This window comes from Onychomys torridus, chromosome 9 (genome assembly GCF_903995425.1).
Source record: "Onychomys torridus chromosome 9, mOncTor1.1, whole genome shotgun sequence".
NCBI lineage: Eukaryota > Metazoa > Chordata > Mammalia > Rodentia > Cricetidae > Onychomys > Onychomys torridus.
The window spans coordinates 52,420,330-52,439,288 of NC_050451.1; the positions used below are offsets into that span (position 1 = coordinate 52,420,330).

Genomic DNA, 18,959 nt, shown 5'->3' on the forward strand with positions numbered 1-18,959 from the left:
GCTACCCTGCCCTTTCATGATCGAGGGAGGAGCTTGAGCTAGGGCGGTTGTCAGTAAGCTTTCACAAACCCAACACCACTTCTTGTAGGTTCTGGGGACACCCACACTGGCCATGCATCCACATGCAACAAGGATCCTTAAGGTAGAGAGCGAGTGGGCCCACTCGTCACAGATGTTGCCCCATTTCCCAACTCCAGGCCAAGCAGGGCCTCTCCACTCTGCTCCTGAGCCTCAAGACTCTCAAGTTACAAACAGGGTTGTTGAACCCGACTTCAGACCTACCCACGGTTGTCAGTGTAGGAAGCAGTGCCTCATTTTCTCTCTCCTTCCTCCTCTAGATTGTGTGTGGGGGCGTCTCCTCAGCCAGGAGGTCCACTGTGTCCGCAGTAGCTATCCGAGGTTTTAACTGTGTGGGTTTGTGTCTTTTTGGCAGGTGTCTCCTCTGTGACTTCCCTGATGTCCCTGGCTTGGGTGCTAGCCTCCTATCACAAGCTGCTGCGGGACTCCAGGGATGACAAGAAGAGCATGAGTTACAGAGGGGCCCTCATCCACCTCTTCTGGCGCCTCTTCACCATCTCATCCCGAGTTATCTCTTTCGCCCTCTTTGCTTCCATCTTCCAGCTGTATTTCGGGATCTTCGTGGTGGTGCATTGGTGCGCCATGGCCTTCTGGATCATCCACGGAGGGACAGACTTCTGCATGTCCAAGTGGGAGGAGATCCTCTTCAACATGGTGGTAGGGATCGTGTACATTTTCTGCTGGTTTAACGTCAAGGAAGGGCGGACTCGATACCGAATGTTCGCATACTATACGATAGTGTTGACCGAGAATGCTGCCTTGACGTTCCTTTGGTATTTTTACAGAAACCCGGAGAGCACTGACTCCTATGCCGTTCCAGCACTGTGTTGTGTCTTCGTTAGCTTTGTGGCTGGGATTGCGCTCATGCTCTTATACTATGGCGTGTTGCATCCTATGGGGCCACGGGCTAAGGTCTTTGCCAGCTCCTGTTGTGCCGAGCTGCTCTGGGGCATCCCTTTGCCTCCCGATGTTGAGCCTATGGCACCTCAGACCCCTGGGTACCGGGGGACCCAGGTCACTCCCACCAGAGCCGTGACGGAACAGCAGGAGGACCTCACGGCTGACACTTGCCTGCCTGTATTCCAAGTGAGACCCATGGGGCCCTCCACCCCGTCAGGGCGTCCTTACCACCCAGAAGGGCCCCTGATTAAGATTGACATGCCAAGAAAGCGGTACCCAGCCTGGGATGCGCACTTTGTAGACAGGAGGCTGCGGAGGACTATTAACATCCTGCAGTACGTCACCCCCACGGCAGTGGGCATTCGCTACAGAGATGGGCCTCTGCTCTATGAGCTACTGCAGTATGAGTCTTCACTCTAGAACACCTTGACCCAGATTGAGAAGGGGACCTTAAGTTTGGTTGCGGTCAACGCCGCCTGCAAGAAATATAACCCTCCCTTCCCCCAATACACAGAACCGCCACCACCACCACCACCACCACCACCGCCACCAACAACACTACAAAACAATCAATAAGTCACATCCCTTCAGATAAGCTTTCTTTCCAGTCACTATATGTACACAAAGATATTCTCTATGTTTTGTAAGTAAAAACAAAAAGAAAACCTTTCTTTTGTTTTTTACACATAAGAAACAGTATTGAAAAAAAAAAAATAATCCCACACTACAGTTCCTAGGGTGGAGAAGGGGGAGCTGCCTCCTCTCCAAAAGAAACAAAAAATGTTTTCTACTTTACACCAAGTGTAGATCATTTATGGGATTGGTGCTGATTGAGAGAACAAAACGAAACAAACAAAACAAAACAAAACAAACAAACACAAACCTTTAACTGCCTTACACCCTTAGGTGCTGAGTTTCTTTCGGTACTGTCATATTTTCTCACACAAAGCTCTCCGGTAACTTTTGCACCAGGAGAGAAAAAAAAAATTAAATAATCAAATGAAACAAAATCTACCAACAGAGCAAACGAATTAAAACAACCACCAGATACCATACCAAAACAGTTCTATCTAATGATTTGCGTTGAAACAAACAAACAAAAACAAACAAATTGACCAAAAGCAACAGCATAGAAACCCCTCTCTTTATTCAGTCTCTCTGGCCCCTTCCCCATTTTTGCGAAGCCTTCCAGAAGCTGAAGGGCTACTTGGATCTCCACTGGCCGGAAAAGCTACTCGAAGGCTGACTATGTGCCATTTTTACATTTGCCTAGCAAGAATTGCATTGTTTTCCCATGAAAACAAAAAAACAAAAACAAGAATGAAACCCCCAAACACCCAATTTGGTAAATTCTAAAAGCAGGTCAAAGGAAATATCCATAAACGCCATCAAAGAGAATCCGTCATGGTTAAACACAGCATGGTAGCAAAAAGAATGACATCAGTTTAAAGGCACAATGCTTAGTCTGTGACTGGTGACAATGATCTCTTCCGTCACTTTAAGGCTGAGAAGGGTGTGTGTGTGTGTCACGTGTGACAGTGTGGGAGGCCTCTTCTCTTTTCATTTGGTGGGAAGCCTTAAATTGATCTGGAAAGAATTTTTTCATTTTTCATTTGTGCTTTTGAAAAATAACATAAAGAGAAACACTAGAATATCTATCTATATCTATCTATATATAAAAAAAAGTCAAATCGTATTAACCAACCCATTTCACAGACTGGTGCTTCTGTCAATGTGGTTGGCTGAGACTCATTCAGCCTGGTGCATTTGGGGTGAGTGGACTCTGTGTGTGTGTGTGTGTGTGTGTGTGTGTGTGTGTGTGTGTGTGTACACCTGCTTCAAGGTCTTGCCAGAAATACACAAAATTGCTGTGAGGCAGCTGCTGTGGTAACTGGGAAAGGGAATGGTGAGAGGCTGGACTGAGGTGGAGAGAGTGGCATCTGGGTGTGGCCATCCACCTGGAGAGCAAGTCCCCATCCAGCAGCAGAGGCTGTTCGTTTAGGCCCTGTGGCTTCGGGGAGGATTTGAATCCACTGTTTATGTTCTCACTATACCAAGGTGAATTTCTGGAGGTGTCACAAGTATGTCTGACCATTTGTAAAATGTTTCATTTGTTTTTTAGAAGGTACTATTCCTTTAAAGAGTATTTCTGTTTTAGGGTATTATTTTGATACCATTCTAGCTCTACTTGGGCATACAAAAAAAATGAAAGAAAAGAAAAAAGAAAATTAATCATCAAAAGAAAAATATCTCCGCAAAAGATATATATGTGTAAATATATATATATCTATATATACATACACAGTATTTTTAAGTCCATACTGTTAGTCTTTATCGTCTGTGGGTGTGATTGCTTTTTAATTCTGGATGTAACTGTTCAGGGTGCAAGACCTCACACTGAGTTATACTTAAGAGAAGTTCAAAAACTGAGGAATTTTTTTTACGTTTGATGAATTTTTAAAATTTTATTTTAAATAACTATTCAAAAGAAGTCCCTTCTTGTCATCCCTTCAGGGTTTATCCCACCCTTAAACCTTTAAATATATATTAGATGTGAAACTAAATGCTCCCTCCTTTGTCCCACCTCCTTATCTCATGTATTACCACAACTTTGCAGGACCATCCTAATATGGGGTCTCCGGGGGGCCTACCTGGTCCTTGCTCTGAGAAGCAGGATACAACAGAGCACACTTGGGCTGAGGTGAAGACCAGCTGGGCTGCCTCTGCCTGGCAGGGAGCAAGCCAGGGAAAGGGGGACTGCTTGGAACTGTGTGTAAGAGCAGTGACCAAAGGGCACTCCCTACAAGACTCTGTCTGTCTGCACCTGCTGGAGCTCTGTCCCCAAACTCCAGCCCATGCTCTGCTCAGCCTGGGAAGAAGAGTCCATTTGTGGGGTGGCAGGGCATTCCTTTGGCCAGCTCCGATCCCAACTCTTGTTTGTCCTAGGTCTGGGGCTCTGTGTGCCATTGGACTCGCTTCCTCGAAGATGTGCAGTGCCACGACGTTTGTTTGTCTAGTCTTAGACATGTTGCCAGTGTGTATCTTGCTCTTTGATCCCACCATTGGCTTCAGTCTGCTGCCTCTGTGTGACCACTCTATCTTTAGCACACCTGCATAAGCACGTGTGTTCATGTTTACATGAAACTTAGACATTGTGGATGTTGGCTGGGAGCATCCAAAGCTGGGAGAACAGTTTCTGCAAGCCTTCCCTCCACCCCCCAAGCTTGGGTGGATCTGCCTTGGGAATCTTCAGGTCTCTCCAGGACATGAGAGGGGAAGTTAAGGGGATCTAAACCCATCATACCTGCTCCCATTGACTCCTTTGCCCCAGAATTTCTGATATCTCAATCACAGTCTATCTCTACAAAGTGGCTCCCTGAAGGTCAGACTTGTCTCATAATTGGAACCAGGGATGCTAGGAGGAGTACACAAAGCCCAAGTACATTGGGGGCCAGGAGACAGCAGGTTCCATCTTCCCTAAGTGTCCTAATCAAGGGAAGAGACATTCCCCCATGGCCTGAAGGACTCTGTATCCTACTCCATAGACACAGAATCACCCAATTCTTTGTGGCCCCTGTGGCTTCTCAACAGCAGTGGCCCCTAGGTGGCTAAAAGAGGGCAAATCCTGTCTGGTGCCAAGAACAACTGTCCTGGTCATATGCCTTTCATGCTACAGGCTTCAGACCATTACAAATCCAATTCTCAGAAAAACATATGGTATTTTTTAAAGCACCAAGTCATATCACTTTCTCTATTCTTCCTCCAGCCTGACCTGTTGTTACCACCCAGATGTTTGTCTCCTCCTGAGAAGCTCTGGGAAGGTCAGGTGCCCCTTCTTCACTTGAATCTGAGCTCCCTCTGCAATTCCTCACACCCCTAAAACAACTTGCGATTTCTTTCCCCCTCATCTATTCCGTGCCTCACTAACTGGCCTTGATGCTTCTGGACCTGAGAAAAATTTTCTCTACCCATTACTGTGGAGCAGAGCAAGATGGCTGCTGTGTGCAAGTTTGGGCCCCTGGTGTAGAGAAGGTGTCCAGGTGAGAATAAGGTTAGGGTGCATCCAGTACTCTGCAGTGCTAAGTCTTGGGCCAGGTGCTTGTGGATGGTCATCTTGCATCTGTTTGCACAGCATTTGGCAAATACTAAAATAGCCACACTAGATTTGGCTGTAAAGGGAAGAGAGGTCAGTGTAATTTCAAGGATCTAAGTGGTACTTGGAAAACTGCCAGGGAAATATCAGCATGCCCCAGGGAATCCTGGGAAAGACAATCCACAGGAAAAGGAGAGGACTCTGAGGAGTCAACTTCCTCAAGTACCCAACCAGCCTCCCAGGGAGCAGTTCTAGGCACTGCATGTCAAACACCTGCTGATTCCTGGGCTCCACTCTTCTCAACACAACATCATTTCCTGCAGGAAGGAAGCTAGGCTCAGCCTTTGGTCCTTTCATCAAGATGCAGCTGGACATGAGGCAGGCATGATGGGAGCCTCCTCTAGGTTCAAGTATGTCCTTACCCCATCTTCTCTCCTCACACTGAGCTCTGTCGCAGTGTGGGCAGTCTTCCTTTCTCATCTACAGCTCAGCCTTTAGAAGTTGGCATTGGTCATTGTTATCCAACATCAGGCTACAGCCTTATCAGCTCATAAGAGCATCCTAAGTCAACATGTGCTTGTCTCAACTTTGAAATGCATAACAATGTAAAAGGCAAGCCCATTTTCTTATAGGGCTTCTCTAAGCCTTCCCTGAGGGAAAGGGAGATGTAGTGACAAAGTTTGCCTTCCCCTCCCCTCCCCCATCCCTGGCCTTTCTAAAGGTTTCTGTTCTCACTCTGAATGCTGCATCTGTTGCTACTGGCTGAATATCAGAAGATATTGACTTGACCTAGTCCCAGCTTTCTCCTCTGCCCACCTGGCTCTTTCTGCCTTACTGAGCTCCTGGGCATCATCTTCTTTCTCTCTGTCCCTTTCTTTGCAGTGACTGGCAGGACACAGCAGGAGCGTTCTGGAGCCAAAGGTCATGAGTGCTATTAATGATGGCTCCAGAGCATCAGACAGACTGCCTCTCCAGGAGATTCTCCTTCTCCAGGCCAGCACCTGTGTCAAGGGCTAAGAATAGACCACAGGGACAGGAGCAGGCAGCATCTAGGGATGCCTATTGCATAAAGAAAAACATGAATGCCCAAGTAGGAGATGCTATCCTGGCTGGTCCCCAGCAGGAGTCCCTAGCCCACTCCTCAAACTGAAGTCAGTCAACAATCTATGTTCCACCCTTCTGGGAGGATAGCTTCTAGAATATCACCCTCAAGTCAGGGGAGATAAGATATTTATGACTTCTCTTTTGGAACAGTGCTGGCTGGTAACTGGGAGAGCACCTGTCTCTAAGTAACCTTTGGCCATCTGTCACTGCAGATACAGACAAGCAGTCAGCCATCTGACTCTGGTCCATCCTCAATGTAGCCCTGGGGCCCTCAGGCTCAGAGACTTGTTTTAGCTTCACACTTCCTAGGTGCTCTGCCTAAATCCAGAAAGACCAAGAAGGGTCACAGGCTGATCCAGGGCTCTGCTGTGATCATGGATAACTCACTTCACCCCTTGATGACTTGGTTTCTCCATCAGTAAAGTGGCCGAAGAGCAGTGATGCTCTGATGGTTCAGTCAATGTGGCCCATGGTAAAGGCATCTCATAGGAAGAAGGGTAACCCCACTTCTTGGGAACTAGAAATATGGAAAAAGAGGAGGTTTGAGATACACTCAGCACCCAGAAGCCCAGGAGGGAAGCAAGAAGGACACGTGGACAGGGAGCGAGCCCAGGAGCAGTCAGGTATATGACAGCACTGTTAACTCAGTACAGTAGCATCTGGCCAGCGACATCTGGTCACATGACTCCTGCTGGGCATTTGTCAATTCTTGGGTCCCATGATGTTAGTTTTTCCTGAAAGATGAAGGAAAATACAGGGGAGTCTGCTTCTGGAAATGGATATTCACTGAGTGTTTGACAGACATGAGGTGGGGTGAGCAGAGAGGGTCTGGAGATGGTGTGGGAGGTGGCCAGAAGCTCTTTGGGAAGTCTCTCTTGCCTTTGTTCAAAGCCTTGAGGTTTCCCTTCTCAAATGGACTCATCTCCCCGAACCCCCTGCAGAGGATGGAAAGCCCAACTGTGCTTTTCCAACACCATCTTGTCAGCTACACATGCTTGTGCACATGGTGGGTCTTCACCACGCCCTGGTGTGCTTTGCTTGGAGCCTGCAGGCAGAACTGCAGAGATGCATGGGGCTGGAGAGTAGCATGCGGTTGCAACCCCTTTTTTTTCCTTCCCATATCTTTTCCTAAATTGAGATAGTTTTCTCCCTTACAATTTGAATTGAAAAAGTTAGTTCAAAATTTCTTTTCCTGTCCCCACCTATGTTTTCCTTTTTTTCTTTTGACTATGGTTTGACTGTTATCATTTCAAATACTAAGATACACTTGGAACAAGAAAATGGACCCATCTTAAGAACATCACTGTTCTTAGGACCTAACCCAGAGTGAGAGCAGGTGGGAGCCATGGAGGAGATATCAGCACTCAGGGGTGCTGCCATGATACCAATTCTAAACTGGTTCCAAGGACCATCTTGCAAAAGAAAGCTATGGAAGTTCCAGTTCCCATAAACCAGTTCACCTGGTCCTGGCCAGGTCTAGGTGTAGAAATTCTCACCAAAAATTACAAAAAGAAAGAAAAGTCACTTTTGGAGACTGCCCCAGAGGAACTGAGTGCTCTCAAGGGCAAATCTTGGGTATGGCTGCCAAATTCTGCTGCCCTTGTCCAGGGAGCCCTGGTCTGACTCCATTCCCACCTGTTCTGAATCTGGTCTACAAGTTTAATGCTATTCGGTGCAAAAGGGATCAACCAGCCACACTCTGAACATCAGTAATAACTCCTTGGAGTTTGTCTGATTGTGTGTAGCAAGGCCAACCCCGCTGGCCTTATTTGTTCCCACAAGGTATTTCAGGTAGCAGCCTAAGGGAAGGAATGCAGAGACCCCCTGCTGTGCCTGTGTGCTCATCTGTGCTCATTCTGACTCATGAAAGGATCCTGCAGCATTTGTGAACAGGAACTCGGAGATGGACGCTTGGAGCCTGGGAGAGCCTCAGTGGATGGTAGGCAATAAGGAAGAGGCAGGATTCCGGAAGTAGACTGAAGGAAATGGTGTCCAGCTGGTCAGTGCTTCCAATTCCCTGGGGGCAGAAAGAGCAAAGTGTATTCTTTTCAAATGCAGGAAATTGATTTTACAGAGTGACATCTTTACGCATTTTCCTTGTTTTAATAAAAGGGTCAGAGAAAGCATTTAAATAAAAGCATGGTGCTTTCTCATGGACAGATTGTATCGTTGGTAACGAAAATTGCAAGACTCTGCCCTTTTGCAAATGTACCCAAGTCAAGTCACTCTGGGGCCAATTTCTCTTTCTGTGCCATGAGAACATTGCTTACCTACCTCACAGGGGTGTTGTGAGGACAAAGTAGTTTAAGGTTGGGTAAAGCACGTTGAGGATAACAGTGTTATGGTTACCAAGTTTGCTTTCTCCATTTTCAGCATTAATGGAGCACTGACTGGGCACAAGGTGCTATGCTATATGCGGGGGTGGGGGGGTGGGAAAGGATCACGGGCTAATTCTTTATTCACTTCCATTTAAGTATATTTTAAATCGATAACAAAGAATAGAATTATGGAGTTGTCTTAATGTGGGGCTATATTATCATCCTGCTCCAAGAAAGGCCACTCTTGTTTCAGAGAATTTGAAAAGGGGGGCTTTCTGTCCTCTGGCTTCTGTCAGAGAATGTGTTCCTGAGATGCTTCCTCCCTTTGTGGGAAGTGGAAGGCAGGTATGAGCTCTTGCACCCTGGGACCAACACTTGTTGCTTTGGTTCTGTTATTTCAATTACTCCCCCTGGGCTCAGTTCGGCAGCAACCCTCTTCTCTCTTTACATACAGAGAGTGAGTCCCCGTGGCCATCCTGGAACAGCTTGGTACTTTTTGGTTTGTCTGTTTCCTTGGAAAGTCTGGTACTCTGTTTGCTGGAAAGTCTTGGCTTCCAAAGACGAGGATCTTTGCCAGAAAAAAAAAAAAAAAGTGCAACTGTCTTGTTTGCTTTTGTATTTTGGTGGTGGTGGGGGGGGAGGAGATTTTCAAATCTCCTGTAAAAGGCCTCATATAAAACAAAGCCTGTTTAAATTTCCAATTTGTTTTTCCATGTGCATTGAGCTCTTCCCTTCCCAACACACGCTAAGGGCCAAATGTGTCTTCTAACAAATAGCACATCTTAAGTTGTTCAGGGAGTGCCGTGGCACAGGTCCACTTGTTTCTGCAGAGAACCAACGTCTTCCTGAGCTGAGCAAGTAGAAATTCTAGTCTCAAATCCAGGATGCCTGGAAAAATCCCTGGCCAATTAGCTTTGGGGCTCCCAGTGTCTTCGGGGCTGTGTCCCTGAGGCCCCAGAAACTCTCCTGCCACCAGATAGCCTCCTTAGAACCTGGTGGGAGCATCTGCTTTGTCTTAGAACCAGAATAAAATCACCCATTATTTTTAAAATTGTCCTATGATGCCAATCTGAAGAAAGCAAAGAATTACTGTTTTCCTTAGAGCAGGGAGAAGGGACAGAGAGAAAGGGAAAGTTCTTTGTCTTGATGAGGACTAGAGAGGTCTGCGGGGAGTTTCCCTGGGCACCTGAAGATGACATGTCCTTGTGCTTACAATCCAGAGCCTTTGGCAGGGGTAGCTTCAGTTTTGAGCCTTCTGAACTTCCGGCTGCTTCACTGTCCTTTCTCAGTGTGGACAAGCACTTCTTACCCCATGTTGTTGATTCCAAAGGACCTTCCTCCTGTGTTGCCAATCCTTATGTGTGCCTCCTTCTAGCGATCTCTCCTCCTTCCCCTCACCCCTGTTGTCCTTCGTAACCCCAGAATCACACAGGACTTATTACATCCAACTGTAGACTATCTTCAGGCCCTGGAAAAACTGGTAGGATTTCTGTTGCCAACCCCAACTATGAGTAATATTTCCACTATCTTTCCTCATCCACAGAGTGTTTTCTGGAAAAACAAACTTTCAAGAAAACCACTTTCCTAGTGGTTCTATAGAAAAGCTGCTCCTTGGGGTGTAAGGAAAGAAGTTAGGAGGTGGGTCACGACAGATGCAGAGTTCAGCCCTGGAGAGGCAGCCAGAACTGCTCTTCACACTCAGCCTGGGCTTCTGCTGTTAAGAAAATGATAGCTTTGTTATTAAAAAAAAATCATATATTAAGAAAAGGAAGGAAAGAAGGAAGGAGGATGGGAGGGGGCCGGAGGGAGGGAGGAAGGGAGGGAGGGGGAGAGTGAGAGGAAGGGAAAGACAGAGGGACAGAGAGAGGGAGAAACAGGAAATGACCTCGCTGAGGTCTCCCTATCATCTTTTGGTGTCATCAGGTTGTTATGGTGTTGTTTCTGTTTTGTTTTGTTGTTGTTGTTCAAAGCAAATACCTATCCCACCCCTACCCCCAAGTTACAGGATTTTTTTGGCTCAGTGTCTTCCTGATAGCAAGCTCTGATACAGGCTTCCTGCCTCACTCACCCACTCTTTTATGCTCTGGCTTTTCTTGAGCCTTCTGAACTCAAGTCCTCCATCAGAAGACCAGAATCTAGTTTGCTCAGAATGGTGGCAAGCTGGGATCATTTGCTTAGACTTGGGTAAGCTTTCCATTTGGAGGCTGGTCTACTATCTGTCCCCATTTCAACCCAAAAATTCTCCGGGTGCTGCTGGCTGGCTCTTTACAGAGCAAAAGAAGTCGAACTTCTCAGGTAGTTTGGAGCCTTGAGTGTACACCATTTGTAATTTCCACAAAGGGCTAACCTCAGTGTGTCCTGCCACACTGACCTCATGTCCACTCTGGGCACTGGTGGTTTGAGAACTAGGTTGTAGTCATGGTCTTGGGTTTCAATGAAGCAAAGTCCTAATTCATCTTGAGATTCCAGGGTTTTACTCCATGGACCAATGAGTGGGTATCTTCTGTCCACTAAGATGAGGACCTACAATCTGGCAGTTCCAAGCTGCCACTGGTGCCTTGGCCCATCCCTTCCTGATTACATGAGGTCTAAGGCTTCCCTAAGGCACAGACACCCCATATGCCCATAGGACACTCTCTCCTCTTCTTCCCTATCCCTGATGGTCATGGTCAGTTCTTCCCCCAAGGGGGACAGCTGAGTGAGTGGACTGTAGTGCCCCAAGCCCAGCACATACCCTCCTTACCCTTGACTGTGCCAACATGAACTACAGTTTCCAGAGAGCAGAGCCAGTCAGCTGAGCTTTCCAAATACTCAGCTTCCTAGCCACCTACCAATAACCAAATCCTGCATTGGAAACAATGTGAATGAGCCAGTTTCTAGCCCCCATTTCTTGGAAACGTGTCTGTAAATTAGTAGCTTAGCCTAGGCATCAGGAAGGGCTTAGCAGCAACCTTGCCTTTGATCACATGAGCCCTGAAAGATGCTTCTCAGGTGTACCCTAAGAATGGGTGGGGAGAAGCACATCCAGGGGAAATACATTATGGAATCCATGTCCCCCTCCTTTGGAGGAAGACTACAGAACCCCATATGTGTTGATGCTAGCATATGCCAATCAAAGTCCTGGCATGAAGTTAAAGCAGGAGGAGAGGGAAGGTAGAAAATGATAATCCAGGCCTAGAGGCCGGAAAAGAATTTTAACCTGTCACCATAGACTAGCATACAGACTCCCAGGGGGAAAGCATTCAATGTGAGCTCTATGACCTTGGGCCAATTATTTAGCCTTCCTACTTACCAATTTTCTGGCTTCCCAAAAGGCTTGTTTCAGTTTTAAAATACTCAAGATGCCTGATTCAGAAACTGAACATCCAGTAGAGCCAGGTAGATGCATGGGTAGACTGGCCAATAACACAGGAAAGAGCACATGACCTTGAAGATGAGGAAAGACTTAGAGAAAACAGCTTCCCAGCTGAGCCTTCCACTGGTTTCCATCAGAGTACCACAGCCAACAGCCTCTCAGTGCCACGAAGTCCACCTTTCACCCAGTGGCCTTTGGGAAACAGCAAAGGTGACTAAGTTGGATTCCACTTTCTTGCTGCCATCTCCGGTGGCCAGGAGCAGCAGGAGCAGCAGGAGCAGCAGCAGCAGCAGCAGCAATAATGCAGAGATGAGCTTTCAGATACCCACTACCATAAGTAGGAGTACCTGAGGCCATTAGGCAGAGGAAAGGCAAGGGGGGTGGTGTGCTTGAGGTCAGTTTTTACCCAGAAAGAAGTTCCTGGAACCCTAGCAAGGAAAAAAAGGGAGCAGAGATCACATCCCTACACGAATGGCAGACAGACAGACTTCCAGACAACCAAGGCTACAGTGGTGGAGGCAAAAGTCAGGAGAGGAGGCCCAGATGAAGAGTGGGCATGTGGCTTTTTTCTATCCCAGGAGGCTGCTGGAGGTTTCCCTTGCAAACGGGGGACCTTTCTGCAAGAGCCTGGTGTTTGTCCCTTGCTGCTCATGCTGAAGCTAGATGTGGACACATAACTGGTGATATAGAAAGTGGTAGCAACCATTTATTTACCACCTACAGAAATGGAGGTGCTGCTTGAGGTATAGCTAAGCACTGGGATTTGGAAACCATGAAGGCTAAACCAGAAGCTTGAGGAAGCAGAAGGAGAACCAAGAACCCCATTCACATGAGCAAACTACAGATGTGGGTCACCATGCCACACTCCCACTGCCACCAGGCAGCTGAGAGGTCCCTTGTGCAGACAGCCATCGTAATTCTGGTCCCTGGTCTCTCTAGCTTATCACCACAGGCTTAGACAGTGGAGACAAAGACTTGGAACCTGCAGGACCCACCAGCATGGCCAGTGGACTCTTCTGTTCCAGCCTAGCCTTAGAGCCAGGCAAAGACAGTCATTAGTGAGAGCTCTGCACTCTGTACCCACATCTACTTTCCTGCCACAGTCTAAGTACCCATGCCAAACAGGAGTGTGGCTTCCAGCTGGAGTCTGAAACAGAGAAGATTTTCAGGGCTAGCAAGTATGTTGAGGTAAATTAAAGGCCACTGTGTCTGGTCAGCAGCAGCAGCACCTTCCTGGTTTTCCTGTGGCCCATGGAATTCTTAGTGGTCGGATGGCCAGTAACTTCCATTTTCTTAGCCAGAATCTCAGAATGGAGTAATGTGGATTTTAAGTCCTTAGTTGTGTGGACACATGTGGACACGTGTGGACAACTGTCTATCTTCACTAATCTCCATTTGGTGCTATTTGTGGCTAACTGGATGTGGATGTAATAGGTCCTCTCTTCTTCCCTACTCCTCTCTTCCTTTCTTCCCTTTTCCCTTTCCGCCCTTTCTTTTTCTTTCTTAATTCACTAAAACCAAGTAATCATAACACGAAGATTTCCATGTCCCATTTTAAACAGGGCTTGTCTTCCGGTGTCTGAGACCCTCCCCTTTTTATTTCAGAATCAAAGATGTTTTTCCTTTTCTACAAGTCATTGAAGAGGACAATGTCAGGCTCTTAGCTCCTCTGTCCCATTGAGCTAGGATTGACAGATGTACATGGGATGAGATCTTTTGACTCAAAGGCTTTAAGGTCCTTGCTGAAACTGAACGGCCTGTCTGTGCCCCCACCATGGTGAGGCCAGGGCCATAACAACACACGATTTAACTTCTTGAAACCCGTGGTGCCTTTTCTTGTGGTGCTTTTCTGTCATGTAACTCCACTCAAGGTGGCCACTTCAGCAAACAGCAGTACCAGGACTCCTCCCTGTCTTCCGTTCCAGTGCGGTCAGAGACGTGAACGTAAACACGCGTCAGTCAGCATGGCTCTCGATGTACCACTATGGTTCTGTAATTATATCACTGAGGTTCTGATGCAGCTTTGGGGGGAACTGATCATTCCTCTACAAAAAATATAATGCTCCACTAGACCCACTGGCTCTCTGGAGAGTAATGACCTTGGGGAAGGGCATCAACAGATGATGAGCTGAGCTACCCTCCTATGCCTGGGATGGGCTCTCTTTGTTTGTGAAAGTTGCTGTCTCCATATCGCAGAGTGTTTGGTAAAGGAGCACAAGGCAGCTTCTTTTAAACTTCCTTTGGTGCTGATATTAAAAAAAAAAAAAAAAAAAATTTTCTTTGTTCATTTTGCTTCCTTGCTCATGGCCAGAAGCTGCTTTTCCAAAAAATAAAAAATTTAAAAAAAGGAAAAAAAAATCTCAACTCACAATCACAGTTGGCAAAGATGGTGTGAGAGGTGAGAGGTGAGAGGTCAGGCATTCCTGGTTTGTGTCCAAACACAAGACAGTTTCTTCTGTAACCTGTTTAGGTCTCTCAGACTCAGTTTCCCCATCTAAAATGGCCCCCATACTATTTCCATACCTCATGGGGAAGGGTTTCCCATAGGATTGGCTGTTGGGGCAGAGTCGAGAAATGAGTAATTTGGAGACAGCAGCTTGACCCGATTCTGAGATTCTGTGTGTGTGTCACTGCGACTTTACCATGACGTTTGCTTTGCTCCCGCTCTGCCTCCGCCAGCACTGTTTCATCTCCTCCCTCCAGGAATACCTTCGGATGTTGTGTAACTGACAGAGATTCTCTAGGCCGTTAGGGAGTGCTAATTTCTCCCAAGGGAATATCACCAACGCTGTTTAAGGTGCTAGAATCAAACCTCATTTTATACACTTTGGTTCTTAGAGAAAAACAAAACATGTAGAATTCTTTCTGTGAGGCCTTATAATAGATTGTTGTAGCTGGTTGTCTATCCATAAAGCAAGAGAGACTAGAAAACACAACTAAGATGCAGAGATTCTGCATAAACCGTAACTAAAAGGTCTTTATTTCCTATATTAATATGTATACACCATATATGTATACACGTATGTGCACATATGGCTACATATGCTGAAGGCATACAGCAAGAGTGGAAACCTGTACAGTATTCTAAGCTCTATTTTCAGTTTTCCCTCGGTTTGTGATTTTTGGTACGTGTGTGCAAGAGAGTCTGGTGAGGAATGGATGGCAGGTACTGAATGTGAGACAGGAAATCCTTCATCTTTTGTTCTGTTCCATACCTTGTAGAAGGCAGGCTGAGTGAGAGCAGAGAGACATACAGCAAGATGTAAATATGCTTTCTCATGTTCTGCACATGGATATTACACTGGAGTGTTGTTTCTTCCCTATGTGAAGACTTAATGACAGCTGCCTAAGGTGTTCACACATAAGGTTTACCTCAAGAAAGCTTTAAAAAAAAAAAGGCAGTTTTTTTTCTCTCTCTCATCTCTTAAAAAGTAGTGACTCTCCCTAAACCAAAATGTGAGGCATTGCCATAAAGAGATCAATAAGAGAATCAAACCACGTCTGGTGCTTTCCTTCATGCCTTGTCCCCCATCTCCTCTTTTAACTGCTACTGTAAGCAAAAATCTTGGATATTACTTTGGACAAGAAGTGGCGTGGGGCTGCAGGCACAGTGTACTGGTGGATCCAAACTTTGCCGGAACAGGCGGCGGCAGGGGGTCTTTCAAAGGGTAGGGGTTGGCTTGCATGGTTTTGGTGTTAATGCTGGTGTGTGTGTGTGTGTGTGTGTGTGTGTGTGTGTGTGTGTGTACTGTATATATGTTTCTGTGTATGATGTGTCTGATGGACAGAGAACAAAATACTGCAAACAGAAATGAACAGAAAAAAAACCAATCTATCAGATGCTATTTCTCAGATGATGTACTCGTTCACCTTGGTGAGAAGTCACTGTCTCACAGCTATGCAATCTTCCAGTTCCCTCCACCCCCCTTCACCTCAGATTCTGAGCTGTTCTCCATATCCCTCACAGGTTGTTTTTTTGTTTTTTTGTTTTTCCTTTATCTAAGAACCACAATGACCAAGCTCTGGTTCAAGGTGAGCATGCTACAGTGATTCTTTGCCTAAATTTAAGCGCTAACAACCACAACAAAAGTTTCCTTTGCTTTCATTTGAAATGATTCGATGATGTACTAATCCCGTTTCGTTCTGTAAGTGATCTGATGTGTATTGTGTGTTTTTGTGTTTACAGTCCGTTTTCATCCTCTCTTTGGTTCAAAATACTTATTTCCTTTAGAGATTCGACTTTCCATGGTATATGTTTTGGGGATGTGTTGACTTAAGGCAAGAAAACAAATTTGGCTTAAGTGGAACAATGGGCCGGTGATCTCTGAGGTCGAGGGGAGGGTGGAGGATGGCATGCACCTGTAGCTATTTCTGTCGCCCTTCCCACCTGCTCCTGAACCAGACTGTGGCTGTGAGCTGGAGTGCTCTGGGGAGCATGTTTCTTTCCTCATTTGTGGTCATCTGTGTGGAGTAACCTGTCCCCAGAGGGCCAAGTCAGACCTTCCTCCTTAGCTTTCGGCCAGTTTCATCTTTCCCTGATAGTCCCTAGTCTACATTTACTACCCAGTGGCAAACCTCCTTTTCTCTCCTTTCTAATAGCCCTCCCTCTGCCCATGAGGACATCAACTTGCCTGAGTAGGGTCAATGCCTCTGTTTTCATTTTGAAGCTCATGTAAGTACAAGCAGGACTCTTCAAGGGCCAGAAAACATAATCGCTCAGGAAGCCAGCACTATGTGCAGCGTGGTAGGGGATGGAGTGAGAGGGTGAGTATGGCAGCTTCAGCTCACTTGCAGTGCCCCGTGATGCCAATTCCAGTGAACTGGCACAGCTTCACAAGGTCTTGAAAGGTATTTATGGGGAAGAAGAGAGGTCTTGGGCGTCTACAAAGCACAACCCTAGGCAGGGAAATTCCTGCAGACAGCAGGCAGCAGGCAGTTCCTCCCCTTTTTAGGCTGAGAACGCACAAGTCTGAGTTTTGTTCATGGTTTACAAATCTAGCACAAGGTGGCTGAGCCATCCAAGACAGTTTTTAACACACAAATTCAGACACTGCCTAACTGCTCTAGCACAAGCTGCTCCTTCTCCCTGGTTGGTGGGAGCATAGAGTGAATTCCTTTGAGATGAAAAAGGAGATCATTGCTTCCAGGAGAGCAGCACAGTCTTTAACACCAACCTCCCCCCCCCCAGCTCCCTGTTCTCTTAGCTATCCCAGGAACTTCCTCTTTTCCCCTAATGAGGTCCCCCTTTGGAGGTTGTTTTCTGGAGACTTTGAGGCCCATCTGTACAGGCACCCCCTCCCAGAAATCTTTCCCAGAAACTAAGCCATCTTTGAGGTTCAGAAAATCACAGCAGCATCGGTTCTAAAACATACAAAATTCCCCAACAACTGGCTCTTGCTAAGAAGTGGTTAAGGAGCTGGAGCCCTGTCTGTGGCCCCTTCCTCTCTGGACCAATGCCATCCATGTTCAGGCCCAGAGATGGCCCCAGATCCATTGTTTCCAGGTCTTCCAAAAGACGCACATTTGGTGCAAAATGAAGAGGAGCCATGAGGGAGAAGTTTGCTGACCCTTTGCTCTTTATGGCAAATCAGGCTTCTCAGACTTATTTGGGGCTGTGTCAATCTATGACTCTGGGAAGGGACACATGCCTCTGAGGTCTGTGATGGTAGTGAGTCTCGGGGACTATGCCTGTGGGTACCTGGCTGTTCATGACTAGCCCTGTGCTGGGGGAATGCCTGTCAGAGTTGGCATGCCTTGCTGTAGCGTGTGGGCTAACCCTTGGCAGAAGTCCTTAGTATTAGTTGCCACTTAAGACAGTGTAGCACATGTATATGCCAAATGCCCAGGCTGGAGAAGCCTGTAAGGCCCAGAGTGTTCCCTGGATGGCTACTCAGAGGATGGAAGATAATCAGGGGACAGCCAAGTTCTCACGATCTCTGTGGTCCCAGGAATCACACTGTCAGAGTAAGTCCCACAAGGACCTCGTGATGGTGTTAGCCAATTGTAGTGGGGCCATTTTAGAAGGACAGGGGACTCCCATCTGTGGGATGTTGACTAGGAACAAGCCAAACAGGGGACTCGTGCTGGCCTCTCACCCGGCTTGCCCTACCAAAATCTTGCAAGGCCAAAAATTTCACTCCACTTTACAGGCTATGAAACAAAGGCTCATGATGCCTTGAACAGGGTTCTGAGGTCAGTCAGGAATACAGCTGAGGGCTTAGATCACTGGTTCCAGTCTGCCTCAGGGGTTTACTCCTTTTCAGGCTCTCTCCATCTCATTTCTTCTTTCTAAAGCTTACAGTGATCAGGTGTCTCACAGTGCCTGGCAGAGACTATTTGAGATGGACACCAAGAAACCTGGCATTTTGTTTCCATCCAATAAATACAGTGGAGGGACTCAACGAAGAATATGAGAAGATGGCAGCCTGAGGCGGGGGTGAGCATGGGACTGGGAGCCTTGACTGCTCCTGTCCCTACATTCCGAGGCACGTTATTTGCCTCCTGTGCACCTCTGTTCTCCCATCTCTAAAATGCAGTGGCGAGGCTGCAGCCTCTGAGCCATGCCACCTGGAAACACTACACAGTACGATGAACAAGTACAGTGGTGGGGAGTCAAATAATGATCCGATGGGTTCAGACCTGGGCAGGCCAACCATGCTGCAAACATAAACAAGGGAAGGGAAGGTACAGCAAAGGATGGGGAGCTTAAGTAAGAGCCACAGCCTCCAGCCCTGGAGGCAGGGGAAAGCAGAGAGGGAGTGTGGGCATGTGGGGTAGATGAGGGGCCTAAAGGGTGGGGAAGAGAAGACTGGTATACTCTGCTGACCCTATCAGTCCCTACCTTCATGTGTAACAGCAGCTCTCCCAGCTTATTGCCTGCTAGCATTCCAACTCAGTGCACCTGCCTGAACACACAATACTAATTCTGTACTCATCACAGTAGTGGCCATCATGAAAGCCCTTCCATTCCATGTGCAGAGCTGAGTATCACTGGACAGGGCACAATAGGATCTCAGGGTGTGAAGAAGACATCATCTCATCTCTCCTTTGTTCCCCCAGAGGATACCATGAAATCAGATAGTCCTCCTTCAGAACTGTCCCAATGTTGCCT

General features: G+C 47.0%; 1 protein-coding gene across 1 annotated transcript in view; it reads left to right on the top strand.

Annotated features, from left to right (window-relative positions):
- Positions 1-2,017, top strand: part of Xkr6 (XK related 6) — a 214,557-nt gene extending 212,540 nt beyond the window's left edge. Inside the window, exon 3 of the mRNA XM_036199371.1 lies at positions 434-2,017. Within this exon, the coding sequence (XP_036055264.1) occupies positions 434-1,398 (965 nt within the window). The 3' untranslated portion in view covers positions 1,399-2,017. The remainder of the gene's footprint in view (positions 1-433) is intronic.
- Positions 2,018-18,959: the final 16,942 nt, after the last annotated feature.